Source organism: Podarcis tiliguerta (genome assembly GCF_965153285.1).
Source record: "Podarcis tiliguerta genome assembly, chromosome: 10".
Lineage (NCBI taxonomy): Eukaryota > Metazoa > Chordata > Lepidosauria > Squamata > Lacertidae > Podarcis > Podarcis tiliguerta.
The window spans coordinates 51,909,670-51,926,888 of record NC_139543.1 but is presented as its reverse complement, the minus strand read 5'-3'; the positions used below and the strand labels follow the sequence as shown (position 1 = coordinate 51,926,888).

General features: G+C 44.5%; 1 protein-coding gene across 5 annotated transcripts in view; it reads right to left on the bottom strand.

The window, feature by feature from the left end:
• The window catches only part of KIAA1549, a 105,879-nt gene that overhangs the window by 8,249 nt on the left and 80,411 nt on the right, over nucleotides 1-17,219 (bottom strand). For 3 of the 5 annotated variants that reach the window (XM_083401309.1, XM_083401305.1, XM_083401307.1), the window contains 9 exons: nucleotides 15,119-15,321; nucleotides 13,563-13,687; nucleotides 12,935-12,949; nucleotides 10,815-11,020; nucleotides 8,563-8,786; nucleotides 6,726-6,870; nucleotides 5,426-5,731; nucleotides 4,027-4,079; nucleotides 1,170-1,315 (listed from right to left, as the gene is read on the bottom strand). In XM_083401309.1, the coding sequence (XP_083257435.1) occupies nucleotides 1,170-1,315; nucleotides 4,027-4,079; nucleotides 5,426-5,731; nucleotides 6,726-6,870; nucleotides 8,563-8,786; nucleotides 10,815-11,020; nucleotides 12,935-12,949; nucleotides 13,563-13,687; nucleotides 15,119-15,321 (1,423 nt within the window). The remainder of the gene's footprint in view (nucleotides 1-1,169; nucleotides 1,316-4,026; nucleotides 4,080-5,425; nucleotides 5,732-6,725; nucleotides 6,871-8,562; nucleotides 8,787-10,814; nucleotides 11,021-12,934; nucleotides 12,950-13,562; nucleotides 13,688-15,118; nucleotides 15,322-17,219) is intronic. The other 2 variants (XM_083401306.1, XM_083401308.1) reach the window with 1 other exon arrangement.

The following is a 17,219-nucleotide window of genomic DNA, read 5'->3' as shown; positions in this document are numbered from 1 at the left end:
CCATTTGCATGCACGTCCTTTTTTTTCTTTCCTTTTTCTTTTGCAAATGGGAAGGTGTTTCTGTGTGGTAAAACATTAGGGTTCTGTTAGGCATGGTGGAGGTAGACAGGTAAGGAACAGACCAGGTAATACCTCTGGCCCACTGACCCTATAAATATTGCAAGTATTATTAATGTGTAATTGAAAAGAATGTGTGTGTGTGTTTTAAGGTTTGCATGCTAGTGATTTGCCCTTAGTGGAAGAGCAGAAATATTTGCTTACTGCAAGACACTGAGCTCTACAGATGTAACACCAGTTTCTTACAGGTGTGTAGCAGTTGCCTATAACTCCTGGCTAGTTGTGAAGTGGAGACCAGTATCCTGGAGATGTCCTCAGGCCTGCTTCAAATACTGGAATCAGTTATGAAATGTGTACATTTCCTCTTTAAACGAAACAACCTCCCTTTAGAACACATAGAAACTGTTGTGCTTACATGTTCCACATTATGTTCATTGCACATTTGCAAGGAGCCGATCTTTGAGCAATGGAAGTCCCTGCCTATTGAATTTAGGCAGGTGTCCTCACTATATCATTTTAGATGCCCTCTGAAAGCTACCCAGATATATAACTTAGTATTTAGAACATAAGATAAGCCTGCTGGATCAGGACATTAGCCCATCTAGCAGAGCATCCTGTTCTCAGTGGCCAACCAGACACCTGTGGGAAGCCTGCAAGATGGACATGAGCCCAAGAGCAGTTTGCCCACCTGTGATTCCCAGCAACCAGTATTCAGAGGCATAATGTCTCTGGCAGTGGAAGTAGAACGCACATATATATGTGCACTGTGACTGTGCTCAGCTAAGAATGCAATATGTTAGGTACCCTACCATTCCTTTTATTAGGAGACCAATGAGCACCTTCTATAAGTAGCTTCAGCCATCCTGTTCCTCCCCAGGTCCATGCATGCAGGATACACATGCTCAGAGTTGAAGGGGACTTCATTGGACTAGATGACTCTTGGGTCACTTCCAACTCCACAATTCTCTTGGTTCTATTATTCTAGCAAGCTCCTTGTTTGCATTCTAGATGCAGCCACATCTGCTCACAATAAATGCTTGAGTTGTGCAATGGGGCCAGCTGGTTATGAGAGTCACTGCAAGTGCGCAATAGTTTAAGGAACATTCAAGTACCTGCGGTGCTTCCAACTGGTCGCGGCCGGGCCACGGATGGCATTTCCTCTGGGTAGATCCCCCTTGTGGAATACTGAACATCAGAAGGCTGCTGGTCTGGGTGCATTAATTCGACCGGGGGAAGGAAACCTGGGCCCAGGTTTTGCCTGTTGGCAGATCAAGAACAAAAGAACAATGCCAGAATGACTGACCTCCGCAGACAGCGGCATCCCATAGTCCAACCATGCAACGTACCACTGCTTGCTTTACTGTGTGAAGCTCTGTGTCCACTAAGGACTCTGTAAAACACTGTGTGTGCAGCTTCTATAGCTCTGCCCCATGTAAACACAGCGCTATGGCTGCTTCGCATGCATTACATCCTCTGCTTTAGCCTGAAAGATCTAGCCAGAAGTCCTTTAGGCATAGAAAAGAATGAAAACAACGCACGAAGCTGACAGATAACTGTTCCTGGCAACCCTGAGATCACTGTTTTTAACAATTTTTAAATAAAAAATATAGAACTGCTTTTAGCTGTTGGTTTTTAAATGTTTTATGATTGCTGTGTCTAAGCTCCTTCAGGGGGAAAGGGTGGGATATAAATTTTAAAAAATAAAACAATGATATATAGAGCAAGCCTCCATTGTAGTGCCCCTTCTCGGCTGAAAACATCCCGTAGCCTTTTAAGGACAGAGGAAAGGGAAGAAGTGTGCTGTAGAGCTGCAACAGTTGTGGCCAAAGCCCGCACAGGCTGGGAGTGGTCTCTAATAATTATCCACAAACTTTAAATATATGCTATGGTATGTATTTGTACATCTTGCCTAGCTGCTGATAAACCTGCAACCCAACATATTATTGAATAAAACAATGGAGATTATGTGGGAGGCAGGGCTTTCCGTTCACTGCTAGATCAAGTAGGTTCTCAATTTTCAAATCAAACTTTCAAATTCAAACATGCTTGCAAAACATAGTCCCAAATTCCAGTGTTTTTAACATTCCCAGTTATGGACATTGCCGCTGTACTAAATGTGTAAACTGTTAAATAAGATTTACAGCTATTGCCTGACAACTGGCTAATTCAACTTTTTAGAGTCCCTCAAAATCAAATTTTAAGATCTGAAAATGATAGTATTTGGGCAAATGGGATCAATTTTTTCACAAATTGGGTATTTTGGCTCTTACTCGTCTGTTGTGCTTCTGAGAAAGCAAAATTCCATTCATTCATTTCCACTGATTTTTCTATTCCATTTTTCATTAATGATGATGGTGATTCCTTTCTTCCTAACATTATTGCTTGTTTTGAATTTGCCTCTTTGAAATTTGACTGAGCCAAGTTCTTGGAGAAACACAACAATTAAGAGCTTTGCAATAAGCATGTATTTTCCATTTTTCAAATTTCAGAACTTTGATTTCTGCTTGCACAATCAGAGAGTTTAAATGCAGAATATTAACACCCCCCCCCCCACCCTGGTATCCTGCTCCCAATTTTGCATTGCATTTCAGTTAAGTGCAGTCTAGGTGTTGGAGCTTCTCTGTCTTACCGTACTGGAAAGGAATTACATGAGCAATACATGCAGAACCCAGCTTGGTTCTAGCCCACTGATAATCTTAATTACATTACTGCAGAGAAAAGGACCAATTTGTTTTTCCAGTCACTGTTCCAAGAACTGGTTATTTGAACCACTTGACTGTGACATTGATTAACAGTTTGGTATCACAGCAACTTTTCTTCCTCCACCCCTAAAGTTCACCAACTCCATTAAATTCAATGGGGCTTGCTCACAAAAAATGAATGGGGTTCAGATAACCAGACAGCATTCATTAGGTAATGACTGAAAGGGCTTGCTCACTTTCTCTTTTCAGTAATGAAGAATAAATCACCATCCAAATTGCCTAATCCAGAAATAGCTGCCTACTCTGAAAGAAGAAAATCTGAGGGCAGTTAAGTGTTTTATCGCAATTGTGGCTGGTGCAGTTAGGGACAAAAGGATGCTTTGTTGCCTTGTTATGAGCACAGCAGAAAATTTGATTTTACTCCTGCTTGTTGTCTCAGTGTCATGTGTGAAAAAGAAAGCAGCTTGTGAAAGTTTGACACAAACACAAAAGCAAACAAGGCAGTATCTCACACGATGGTCAGGATGCAATTAGTCCAGGGGTCAGCAAACTTACCGCGCCTTGGGCCGGTGTCTCCAGCGCCGATTGCGCAGCGGGCCGGAGGGCAGGGGAGCGCGTGCCCATACGCATGCGCACATGCTATTTCCGGTGCACTTCCGGGTGGGAGGAGCACCGGAAATAGCTTGTGCGCATGCGCACGGGCCTCCTCCGACCTGGATGTGCACCGGAAATAATGCTTGCGCATGCGCAAATAACGTTTGCGCATGCGCACAAGCTATTTCCTGTGCTCCTCCGACCCGGAAGTGGGCAGCCACGCAGCGCCGGTTAGAGCGGGCGGCAGCAGTGGGCGACGGGACTTGCCATGGGCCGGATAAACAAGTCCCTTGGGCCTTATCCATCCCATGGGCCTTAGTTTGGGGACCCCTGAATTAGTCATTACACAATGCACAAACCTAAGCTGCCACACAGGGCACTCCCTTATTTCTGCCACAGATCACTGGCCACCGTTGGGAAGGGAACAGCCCAACGACGTCACACGAGACGCTGTGTGAAACCAGACATCAGCAGGAAAAGGGACTGAACCATGCCAGCACCTGTGTCCCCCATCATAATGTCTAGTTAGTACCTCAAAATCTGGCACAAGATCAGGAAGAAAAAAGCATCTATAGTAACCATCTCCGACAGTTGCTGACGATTTCTGGTCTACTTGGAATAAATACATCAACTAGCAGAAACACATGAATCAAACAAACTGTCAGGGAACTACCTCTGTAGCAGGCCTGGAGCTGTTGGAGGAGTCATCCCAAATTCCATATATCTCTGGAAAAAAGACCATGCATCAGAAAAAAAACACATTTTAAAGAGGGATTTAAAATTAAAACGATCCATGGTTCTAGTTTCTGAACATTTCTGAACAAATGAAGATTAAAAACCATCACAATGGCTGAATTCAGACATAACACTAAAACATGGCTTAGTGATATGTCAGTGTGCCTAACCCCCTCTCAGGATCTGCCAAGAGATTGGTCAGAAGCATTCGCTTTCCTTTAACCCAGGCATAGGTAAACTCCGGCCCTCCAGGTGTTTGGGACTACAATTCCCATCATCCCTAGCTAACAGAACCAGTGGTCAGGGATGATGGGAATTGTAGTCCCAAACATCTGGAGGGCCGGAGTTTGCCTATGCCTGCTTTAACCCCTACTTCTTCTGTCATCCAAACAGGGGAGTGCAGTTTAACATTAACTAGGGTTAGTTTTAAATCAAGGCAACTTCAAACCTTAGGTAATGAAGCTGGCTTGTTGAAACCAACCAGTTACTGTTAGCTAAAAGCTGTTTGAACGGCGTGGGAACTCACAGTTAAGTAAAACAGACAGGGAGAATTTCTAAACACCCTCTCTCAGCAGTACTGGAGGGGATTAATCAGCCCATAAACAAGTAATCTTGTTTTTAGAAAGATGCGTTCTGAATTCAACATTCACTCATAGTAATATATCTGAATTTTCTGGATTTATAAGCCATTACATTATTTACAAGGCTATAGGTCTCTTCAGCCATACAGCAAATCAGCAGCATTCAGCAAAGCGGGGCAAGGTGGGGGGTGCTGTTTACATGGCTTCCCAATGTTAGGATCACTGCCGCTCACTGAGACGGAGGTGGGTGAGGCAGCAGGGAAGTCAGCATGGTGCAGGTGCGATGGCGGAGCCAATCTGACTCTCCCACGGCTGTGCCTGCACTGCACCTCACTGCACCAGCCCTGCTTGCAAATTTTCTGCTAACTGAGCGTGGCTACACTTGCTTGCCTGCCTCACCTTTGTCACCACTAACAACAGAATTAGTTTTATTTCATAAAAATGTATATGCCGCTTGTAAAAAAAGCTCAAAGTTAGCTGTGGTAAGGTCTACAAACAGTGGATTCCCCCTGGTTGTAGCACCCTGATACAGAATGCATGCCAGGAGGAAATAAGAAAAATACCAAGATTCAAGAGTGCTGGAAATCCATTAATGCATACACAGTAGAATTATACCTAAACCACCCCGAATCTTGGGGAGGGAATGGACTAGATATCTGAAGAGATAAAAACCATGAAAGCACAATGGCCGAAGTAAGGATAGGCTCTAAAACTGCACAGCGGAGTCTTGAAATGACCCCCAACTGGGTTGCTTACTGTGTGTGTTTGACCGTACGGTGACCCCCACTGGCTGCTGGGAGTGTCCCTCGCTGCTCGAACAGGAGTGTTTGTGGGCTGCCCCGCTGACCCTCCGGAGTGCGTGATGGCAGCAGAATTGGATGCTTGGCTACTCGGGGCCACCAGGGCGAAGGCATCATCCAGGAGAGAATGCATTGTCTGCCGGGCCTCTTCAATGGATGGCTGAGGAGGGATATATTGGGCAGGATGCGGGGGGAGGCCTGAGTACTTCCCCAAATCAGTTGAAGAAGGCGTCTGGGGTTCGGCAGGAAGGTCAGGATCAGACTGCAAAGGTAACAGGGAGATGGCAGCATAAGGAGGAAAGCACAGCCTGAACAGCTGTTATAATGTCAAACTTCCCAGTGTTTCAATAATGGTTTTACGTGTTGCAACGATGCCGTCTGTGTGTGGTATTTTGTACATCTACCTGCAGACATTACAAGGTATGCATGCAAGTCATTAATAGCGCATCCCTTTGGTGCTGAGTTGTGCATAATCCAGGAGCACTGATGCCAACAAGAACCTAAAACCTCTTGCTCAACTTTGGGTTTGCAGAGTGAATTGGTCCACAATGAATGAAGACTTCTTGAGTAGCCAGTTACACTACTACTGCCCTACTACTACTAATAGTAAAGGTAAAGGTACCCCTGCCCGTACGGGCCAGTCTTGACAGACTCTAGGGTTGTACGCCCATCTCACTCAAGAGGCCGAGGGCCAGCACTGTCCGGAGACACTTCCGGGTCACGTGGCCAGAGTGACAAAGCTGCATCTGGCGAGCCAGCGAAGCACACGGAAACGCCGTTTACCTTCCCGCCAGTAAGCGGTCCCTATTTATCTACTTGCACCCGGGGGTGCTTTCGAACTGCTAGGTTGGCAGGCGCTGGGACCGAGCAACGGGAGCGCACCCCGCCGCGGGGATTCGAACCGCCGACCTTTCGATCGGCAAGCCCTAGGCACTGAGGCTTTTACCCACAGCGCCACCTGCATCCCTACTACTACTACTACTACTACTACTTTTATTATTTATACCCCACCCAACTGGCTGGGTTGCCCCGGCCACTCTGGGCAGGTATACTAGATAATGGATTTGAGCAAGGGCTATGCACAAGACGTTTGTTGTGAAAGCTCATGGTTTCACAAGGCTGTAATTCACAGTGGGTTCTTGCATTATTCAGACTCCAGCCAGCAAGGCTAGTGCTTCCTGGAAGCCTTTCCCACAACCCGCAACTTATCATACAGTAGAAAGAAAATGTTGCCTTCCAAAAGGTTTTAAACATACAATATATGCAGAGTTGTTGACTCCTGGAGGTCTCTTGTAAGTCCCATCGCTGTCAGTTGTAATTAGCCGGTCCTTGTCCGCATCGATAGGACTTCCATTAATCTGATGCCTCCGACGCTGCTTCGGAGAACGTTTGGCTCGAGAACTAGGTAAAAACAAAAAGAAGGAAAAAGCAAAACATCTTAGGGCTTCCTAGGAGCATCCCAGTTGGGGGCAGGGCAGTTCTGAGCCTTTTTTTCAAGATAGCATCTTTCATAAATTTAAGAGTCTTTGTAGAATCTGAGCCAAATAAAAGCTTTTTGATTTTCTGAGTCTTTATAGCCTTTTCAGTTTCTATCTGTCTCTGGAAGCTCTATGCGGGGACTTTTAATCCATTGTTGCTGTTTATTGCTTTTATTTGTTGTGTTGTATTGCTTTTATTGGTGCAATTGGCTCTGAGAGTTTTGGCCAAATCTAAATAAATAGATAAATATCACAGACAAATAGCAAGCAAACAGACAAAAGAGCCACATCACACGGAGCTGTCACCGGTCAAACTATAAAGCTGAATTAATGGTGTAAATTTAACTTAGTCAGCTAATCAGTAATCTGGACACAAAGGCATCATTTGCACATAACAGAAAAACATGATTTAGTACTACATGGACCAATCAAAGCCTTGGGCTTGTGTGTCCCCACCAGGGATCCCACTTTAAACCAAACTGGTTAGCTTAATGTTAAGTCAACTTAAAACAATGGCTTTTGCAGTTGGGATATTACGTTAACCAGTATGTTTTCTTTTTAATAAATATTTTTTATTAAATATTTCTTAGTTTACAAAAATACGTGCATTGTCTCTTTTTCCAAGTTGTGCTTTCTACAGATCAGTTTCATTTGTTGTGAGACATTAGTGTTGCATGCAGTAATAGGCTGGGGGGGAGAGGGGGAGGGGTGGTGAGTGGGGTGTGTGGCAATGCTTTAATTCTCCTACTTAGTCTTTAAGCTCCTGTTTGTTTGTAGCGTGCTGAGGGGGTGTTAACCAGTATGTTTTAAAGAGAATTCCTAAGTTGTACATAACGTCAAGCTGAAATTCTGAAACTAAACTCAGATGTCCTTCTCCTGTCGATTCAGGGTGCGAAGGGAATGTGGAGTGTGCAAACCTTACATTATGAAGGTTTGCTCATGTAGCACATTGGTGGGGAACCACTAGCCCTCGGGCCATTTTCAGCCAGCCACACCTGCCTGTCACTTACCTGCCACTTACATGACATTAGGTGTGGGACAGGTAAGGCCACAGTTGCAAAGGAACATTCAGGAGCTTAGAGGTTGTTTCCTACTGTTCCTTTGCAATCACGTCTTGCTGTGAGGCCATCCTGGCTATGAGTCCTGGAAGACCTGCTCCCAGCCTTGTAGGTCTTTTCCCACCTGGCCTGGGAGAGCAGGGCCCTGACTGACTCCAGCTACAAAAGCTGAGGCAGCTGAAGAGGCCAGAGACCACCTTGGCTGTCTCTTAGTGCAGACCCAGGTCCTCGAGCCTGAACTTCCACAGCAGCCGCCCACCATGAACTGCCATTGGCAGGGCTGGAAGCCACAGTAGCAGCTATGTTCTATGCTTATGATGATACTTTTATCCTCTTGCTAATTATGCTGTTTTAAATGAGCATTTTATATTTGACTTCCTTTAAATGTTTACGATAAAAAAGTACCGTATTTTTTGTTAAATGTGCATTCTGTGGTTGACTTCCTGTTCTGTCTAATCTCCATGCCCACCTTGTTATCTTTTATGACAAGCATTTGCACACTTCCACATTTAACAGAGAAAGAATTCCATCCCCGGCTGTCTCTGTGTTGCTGTTACCTCTTTCTGTGTTCTATGAAGACAGTAGGCATATTGCCTCCAGGGTCCAAGATCTTGTCTATCTGCATCTGCGCCTTGCGGTACATTCTCTGCTGCTCTTTGGTGTCGATGATAACCATATCATCCACGATCGGAAACTCATAGTGTCCTTTGCGCTTGGCTCGAAGTCTGATCTTGTTGCGATGATGCTCAATTTCAGATTTATGCCTCAGAGCTGTCTGTATCTTGAAAAAAGAAAGAGAGGAGCATAAACGTTTTGGAACGCACAACTTCTCTCTGCTTTGATGGAAAGTGACTGTGTAGAGTTTGGAAGCAAAATGCTGAATGGACCTCCAGCTTACACCTCAATATCTCATTCTCCAGCTTGCAATTCACTCACACTCGTTCCAGGTAGAAGAATTTTTACATACCGCATAATGATTAACACAGCATGGGTAATTAAGAAACAGAGGGGAGGAACACACAATGCTAATAAAAATGTTTGACAAGTTGCAAATTATACTTCCTGCAGGTTGCCATAAAAGCCCAGCAGCAAGGAAATTAGAAGAGATCTAGATTACAGTTATAGGTGAAGCTTACACAGTGAAAAATGTGTGGGTGTGCATGCATGCATGTGTGAATGCATGCTTACGGGTTAAAATTAGACCAAACAATCTCATGGTTGGCACATTCCCACTAAATAGGAGTTTATTTGACAACATTCACGAATATTTGGTATGTTTGGTAGAAATATGAACCTTGTCTTCCACTATATTTAAAGCCATTCATTCTTTTCAACGATTTCTATTATTATTTTATTATCTTATAATCTTATTCTTCCTGTTTTTAAATATAGATGGGGTGAACCTACAGAATCAGTTGCTTGCTGCAATCAGCCCTTTGGAACTTTCTTCTCTGTTACGGTGGTTTACTTTTAAGGAAAGGGCTGGCGATGTGACGTTTTTAATGTAGCAATGTGTACGTGATTTTTAAAATATGTACTGTATATATTTTAATTGTACTAAAGCCTAATTGTTTAAATAAAATATACTGCCTCTGACAGCGGAAATGGGGGGGGGTGGATGGGTGGGAATTAAGAGACACAACTCAAAATACTTCCTTTCTTAGTGCATAACAGGAAGAACTATCCAACTCGGAGGAAAACACCTCTGCTTTGCACTAGACCTGACTTCTCAGGGTGCAATTAATTCTCCTGTGTCTGTTTTGGGACTGACTGACTTGTCACATGATCTTCACTGCAGAGATTCAGAATTATCTGCTCCAGTGGAAGCTGAATGGAAGGAGGCAAAATCAAAGCATACAGAGAGGCCAGGTTCATCCATTTCCCCTCTTCCCCCATTTTTAATCTCCTCCTTTCATCAGTGTCTGGACAAAGGCTTGCTGACGGTTTATTGCGCCTCACATTTCTCTGTCTGCTGTTAGTAGGGACTGGCAAATGTTCCCCCTCTCCCTCTTTCTCCTGACTGAACACGGGCACACACAATAATAAATATCTCCTTTTCCTGCCCTTCCCTTTCAACCATCACTTGCAGAACTGGGATTTATGCTAAGGAATTGTTGCATGGAAGAAACTGCTCTTAGAATGGAAGAAGCTTACTCCCCTCGGCTGTTCACACTCCTGTTTCCCTAAGAACCCACACACTTGCATGGCTTAGTTCAGCAAGGTAAGGCTGTGGTCGCATTCAAGAGTGGGATTACTAAAACACAGGTGCCCAGCTTTGAAAGAGGAGGGCCTGTGAGCCCCGAGATTCCCCAGCTGAGCTCTAGACACTCCAGGTGACACTCAAAAGGTATATCATGACTTGCAGCAAACAATTCTGGGAGCTGTGGTTCAGTGAACCTATTCAGTCATTCTTTTTCCTCAGGGAATCTTGGGATCTGTAGTTCTAAGTGGGTTGGGGAGGGGAGGAACTAGAGATCTTTATTAAATGACTTTTCTTATTTCACACCCACACCATACATTTAAAATGCTCTTGTGCTGCTTTAACAGTCATGACTTCCTCAAAAAAAGCCTGGGGACTGTAATATATTAAGGCTGCTGGGAACTGTAGCTCTGTGGGATGTCTCACCATCCTTAAGAAACTATTGCTCCCTGGTTCTTTGAGGGAAGCCATGACTGTTAGAAGATGCATAAGAGTGCTTTACTTGTATGGTGTAAAAACAATATTTTCTATATGTCCATGGTGTATCGATGCTCTTAGTGCAAGGCGTTTTCACAGGCTGTAAAGCAGTTTTCCGAAGGGATTGATTACCTCCTTGTTAATCTTGTTGGTCTCTGCTACTCGGTCAGCAAGTGGCTGGTTCTGAATCGGAGGTGCTGCGATTGGCTGCATGGCAATCAACTGGATCTTGCTAGGAACCCTTCGGCTGACCTCCGAGGAACGTGACATTCTGTCCACATGCTCAAAGATGGAGGCTGAAGAGTGTTGCTCTGTTCCATTGCTGATCTGCGGAGGGCCTGGATTTTTAAAAGTATGAATGAAAGGTAGTAAATATTGTTTCAAGCCCCACAGAATGGGAGGTTTTGCGAAAAGAAATCCGGCATCAAGAGATTGGCCCACCATCTGAATTACACCTTCTGAACAAAAACAAATTACCACAACACTAATAACATGAGTGTACAGGGTTGTGACACACACACACACACACACAGAAAGAGAGAGAGATTGTAAGAAGACAGGCAAGGCCTTTATATAACTGTTCTGTTCTCTGTGCTCATTCTTTGCTTAGATGTTGCTTGTAATGTTTTGAATTGTTCAACGATTCTCTTGTTTTCCTGTACTGTACACCAATTTGGGGGCTCTTGTTTAGGGCTCAACAGCAGTCTAGAAAGGCCCTTAAAAATTAAAAATAAACGGCTTTGTTTTCCTCTGGGCGACTCACACTGTTACTTGAATATTTTGAAGCTAGTTCTGCAGTGCTTTCAACATCTCTCTGTCTCTCTGTCTCAATCTGTCTGTCTGTCTGTTTCTCTGTGTTTGTATCACCCTTGCAGCTACAGGTTTAAGTGTGGTGTGGGGTAGAGGAGAGCTGAGAGCAAGAAGCTCTTCTATTTTGTGGATGGAAAAGGGCCTACAATAAATACACCGAGAAAGACAAATAGAGGGCAGTTCAAACGCTGCACACAGTACAAGTTAATTAATTCCTAGAAGGTTTATCCACTACAGCCAGAATCGCTCCTTATGCCAAAAATAGTTTCACTGCACTTTCCAGGGCTTAAAAGGTTTTCCTTATAGAAGCCACATGGTAGTTCTCAATGAACAGCCCATTTAATCTTCGACAAATTGAGATGATGATGAGATTCAAAAAGGCTGGAAAAGGCTAAACTGAGATCGACAATATAATGCTAAAGGTATTACATGAAAGAGCCTTGTGTTCTTTCCCGCTTTGATGTGGCTTAAGGGCTAGTGGCGCTGTGTGTTAAAGCCTCAGTGCCTAGGACTTGCCGATCGAAAGGTCGGCAGTTCGAATCCCCGTGGCGGGGTGCGCTCCCGTTGTTCGGTCCCAGCGCCTGCCAACCTAGCAGTTCGAAAGCACTCTCGGGTGCAAGTAGATAAATAGGGACCGCTTACTAGCGGGAAGGTAAACGGCGTTTCCGTGTGCGGCTCTGGCTCGCCAGAGCAGCGATGTCACGCTGGCCACGTGACCCGGAAGTGTCTTCGGAGAGCGCTGGCCCCCGGTCTCTTTGAGTGAGATGGGTGCACAACCCTAGAGTCTGTCAAGACTGGCCCGTACGGGCAGGGGTACCTTTACCCTTTACTTTTAAGGGCTAAATATGTGCATATAGCAATGCCCCAGAGTTGTTGTTGTCATTTTAAGGAGCACAGCAAAGCCTTTTTTAGAAATACGTAACCACACACATGAAATTCTGTAGTGGGTGAAAGAAGCATTTGGAAATACCAGGTGGGAAAACAGTTCAGTCACTTCTGGCTACCCCAGTCTATTTTTCCCTTCTCAAATAGGACTTGTTTATGAACAGTGGGGCACTATTACACCCATTAACATGTATCATATAGAAGGGAGAGAAACAGTACAGCAACGGAGCCCATGTTTTGCATGCAGAAGGCCGAGGTTCAGTTCCTGTCGTCTCCAGTTGAATAGCCAGGTAGCAAGTGATGTGACAGACGCCAACAAGAGAGCCGCTTTCAGCCAAGAATAGGTAAAACGGAAGCAACTTCCTATGTGCATATAATTAGTTTATCCTTTACTGGCAGATGGGATGCCTTTAATGGTTCCCATTGGCTATAACATGAGGAAATATCCAAAAGCCAGCCCTAGTTATTAGGCACTGAAAGCCAAGCCCTCTCCACACACATTTACAATTAAGACTCTCTCATCTTAGGCTTATTGCACATTTTTAGGGGAAACTTACCCACTCGGTTTACTCCTGGAGCATCAAGAGAAAGATAAAAACAGTGTCATTATAATTCAGCAAGTAGTGACAGAAGGAGAGACAGATGCTCCCATAAAGAACACAGGTATATCAATTTTCAACAAAAGAGAGTTGATTCAAATGTTTAAAAAAGCCAATGGCACAGGTTTTTTATGAATGAGCACTAGCAATGCAGAATGAATGCTTCCATGATGCTTCACTGTGAGATACACAGGGGTTTTTTTTGAGGTGTGACTGCTTTAAACCACCTATCACCACCACCTGCATTCTGGGGAAATGTACTGCATGTTGTTGTTGTTTTTAAGGACTGAATCAGATCTGAATGACTACAGCACTGGGATAGAATACCACACAATTGTACAGACATCATGGCTTAAAACTCTGTAAGCTGCCTGTTGAGTGTGGCTTTATTCAACTGCATCATTTAAATGTATTTCTCTGTTCTATGATGTTATTTTGCCTTCTAGCCGTGCGGTATATATAAATAATAATAATAGATGCATTTCAAGCTGCCCCCAGACAAATGACTCAGCAGATTCCCTACTCCTGGCACACCTGTGTGAATAGAGACAGGAAGAAGAGTGTGGTGCATGAGAAGGCAACATACCAGACTTGTTGACTCTGTGTGGCTTCACTTCGTTTGCAGCTATCTGGGGTCTTGCAGGCCCTTCTCCTGTTTCTCGGCCACTGGACTGCTCACTTGCTGTGGAGTCAGCATCTGATGGGGAAACTCTGCAGGCATCAAACAAACAAAAATTAAAATAGCTGTATATTATTTTGCATGTTTAGGTTTTACCTTTCTTCCATGACAGAACCCAAGGCGGTAGACAAAGTGTTCTCAGGTGGCTTCTCATTCAGACACAAGACTTGTTTAGCTTCTGTAAGCTTTCTATTCCTCTGCATTGTGTTTTTAACTGATTTAATGCTATGCAGCCTGCTTTCAAAGTGCTTTCTGTTTTCTGACTCTATAGTTCTGTTTTATTCATTTATGATGTTGCATTTTTACTGTGGTGGTGATTTTTATTTTATTTTTTAAAAAACTTGTTCTTGTTTATAATATAAGCCACTGCTATACAGTGGTGCCTCGCAAGACGAAAAGAATCCGTTCCGTGAGTCTCTTCGTCTAGCGGTTTTTTCGTCTTGCGAAGCAACCCTATTAGCGGATTAGCGCTATTAGCGGTTTAGCGGCTATTAAAGGCTTAAGGGATTAGCAGATTAGCTGCTAAAAGGCTATTAGCAGCTTAGTGCCTTAGAAAAAGGGGGTGGGGAGCGGAAAAAAAACCCCAGGAATCGCAAGACATTTTCGTCTTGCGAAGCAAGCCCATAGAGAAATTCGTCCTGCGAAGCACCTCCAAAACGGAAAACCCTTTCGTCTAGCGGGTTTTCCATCTTGCGAGGCATTCGTCTTGCGGGGCACCACTGTACTTTGGTTGTATGCAAGCCTATAAACAGTATCAATCCATCCATAAACTAAAATAGTCCCTCCATATACAGAGGCAGCCAACCTCTAGGAACTGGGCTCACTGTAGCCCCCTCCCACAAGCTAAACATGCACTGGCTAGTGCTGCTCTCAAGACTTCCATGTGCTGAGCGCATGTGACCCTTAGCAGATACCCACCCTGAGAGCACAGGCATTTGGGGGGAAGAGCGGAGCCAGCACAAAGGGGTGGCGTCAAGTGTGGGGCCAGGAAGCACTTTCTCTTAATGGCACAAAGGGGGCTTTTGTGGCTTGCTAGTCTTATGGTCTCCATGAGCAATCCAATTTGGAATTGAATGAGCATTTAAGAGGTGAACAAGGCAGGGATTGAAAAAAATCACCTTGGATTTTAGCTATGAATTGACTTCTGTCCGTTTACCCACCAGGTTGTAAAGGCTAGAAAGATCAGACAGTTTAGCTGTGCAATCACGTTTAGTGCCCACATGCCCACTGCCTATCCTGGCTCATCTCATACTTCTAAGTGAAAAATCACTACAATTAAGAAGCGTAGCAGAAGAACCTAAAAAAAGAACGAGACACAAATCCTGGTGGATTAATGTAAAAGGCAACTGCCTGAGCAAAGGCTACTCAAACTGAGATATAAAAGCCCTTATGAAGCAAAAATAATCCCCCATAACTAATTAACTTTAATCCATGCCAAGCAGTTTCTCATCAACTGAACTGACCTCCCTCTGTGTCGGACATTCTTGGATGGCTTTGACGAGATCTTTGCTTTGGGGCTCGGCAGGTCACCGTTTTCGGAGGGTGTGGTGTCCTTAATTGGTCCCGGTAGAGGAGTTGGCTCATGTATGATCAGGATGTCATCTTTGTTGTGCTGCCCTAAATGCTGCTTTGCAAAATCAAAGCCCTTCACACTGGGGGCTTGCAGCTAGAGTGTTAAAAAAGGGAAGACAAAAAATAATAATGAGCCAACATGGTAAAACATGCAAACTAAAATCTGGCTGGTAAGTCCTGCAGGATGACATAATACCACGAAAACAGAACAGAAATATATAAACTACCAGGGGTGGGGGGTGGGGAGAGGCACCCTGAAAGTATGGATGTGATCTGGATTTTAGTTACACAAAGTTAAACCACTTCTGCTGTCCAAAATCAATATCTTGTGAAAGAGGTCCTGAACCGCCTCTTTGAACAGTGTCCAGAAGCAAAGCCCTAAAAAAGGGACAAACCCCACAATGAAATACAAAGTGTGTGTCTACAATGTCCAGAGGCACCTCTCACACACAAAAAACAGCTGCAGAACATGTTCCCTATAAGGCAAATTATGGGGAAAGGAGGAAGATATGAGTAGGTGCTATAGAGATGCCCAGAGGCTTGAGAGGCCATTGGGCACCACTGCCTCCTCCCGCAATTTGGCATTTCTGCTTTGGGCTCACCTTCCATTTGCTCATAATGAACTAGTTTGCATATCACACTAAGTTACACTTTCTTCTGAACAAGCCCCCAGCCTCCACTGATGCTGTTCCTGGTACAAGCGACATTACAGCACAGCATGCTGCCTTGTGTGAACCTGGATTGTGGTTTGTTTGAAACACCAGTGGTAAATCCGAAATAAGCCATGGTTTACTGTTGGCTTATTTCTGGCAATGGAAAACCATGACGGAAACCAGAGCACACAGAAACGTCGTTTACCTTCCCGCCACAGCAGTACCAATTTATCTACTTGCACTGGTGTGCTTTCGGACCGCTAGGTTGGCAGGAGCTGGGACAGAGCAACAGAAGCCCACCCTGTCATGCAGATTCAAACTGCTGACCTTCTGATCAGCAAGCCCAAAAGACTCAGTGGTTTAGACCACAGCACCACCCACATCTTATAGACTGGAAAGAAGGGCAGAGTTAAAGTGAGTGGCAGGTAGAAACTACCAGTTTTTTAAAAATGGCAGTTGGGGTGAGGAGTGGTTGTGAGAGACAAAATGAGAGGCAATGGAAATCTACGTAGAAAGCTTTAAACTCTGTATATACTACGTTCCTTAGTAAGATATATGGATGCAAATGGGATCCGTTCTGGAGCCCCGTTTGCATCCTGAAGTGAACGCAACCCGTGTCTGCGTGATGCCGCTTCCACGCATGCGTGTGACATCATGTTGACCATCTGCGCATGCGGCGAAACCTGGAAGTAACACACTCTGTTACTGCCGGGTTGCCGCGGAGCGCAACCTGAAAATACTCATCCCGAAGCTACTGCAACCCGAGGTATGACTGTATAACATTGCATTCTGGTCAAGGTAGATGTTAGGTAAGCCTATTTCACCACAATGTCTTGTGTATTTGAGTAAGAATATAAAGAGAGAGCCCTACAGCTCTCTATAAAGTCACTTACATGGTGTTATCAGGTATTTTAAGAGATGTCTGGGCACAGCAGAGTAGTTGCGGGACTGACCTTTGTGACCACCTGAGGACAGGACATTGTAGGGGACCCCAGGAACTTCACATAAACAAACCACGATCCGGGTTGACCCGTCACAGCAAACCAGACTATGATGTTGCTGTGCCACATGCAGCACCCAGACGGGTGAGGGAAGCCACACACGATGTGGGAAGCATGTTCATGATCAACAAACTGTGCCTTAGAGTGCAAGAGCGCAAAAACAGTTCATTCTCATTTATTCAATTAACGGGGGGGGGGGGGGGGTCGTTCTTAATGCAAACCTGAGATTTCCAGAAATGCAAACATGTACACATAAATCAAATAAACAGAAATGTCATTCACGTGTTCTATTAGTTATGTTTATGAAAAATAGCATGGAATCTTTATTTTTTTCAGCC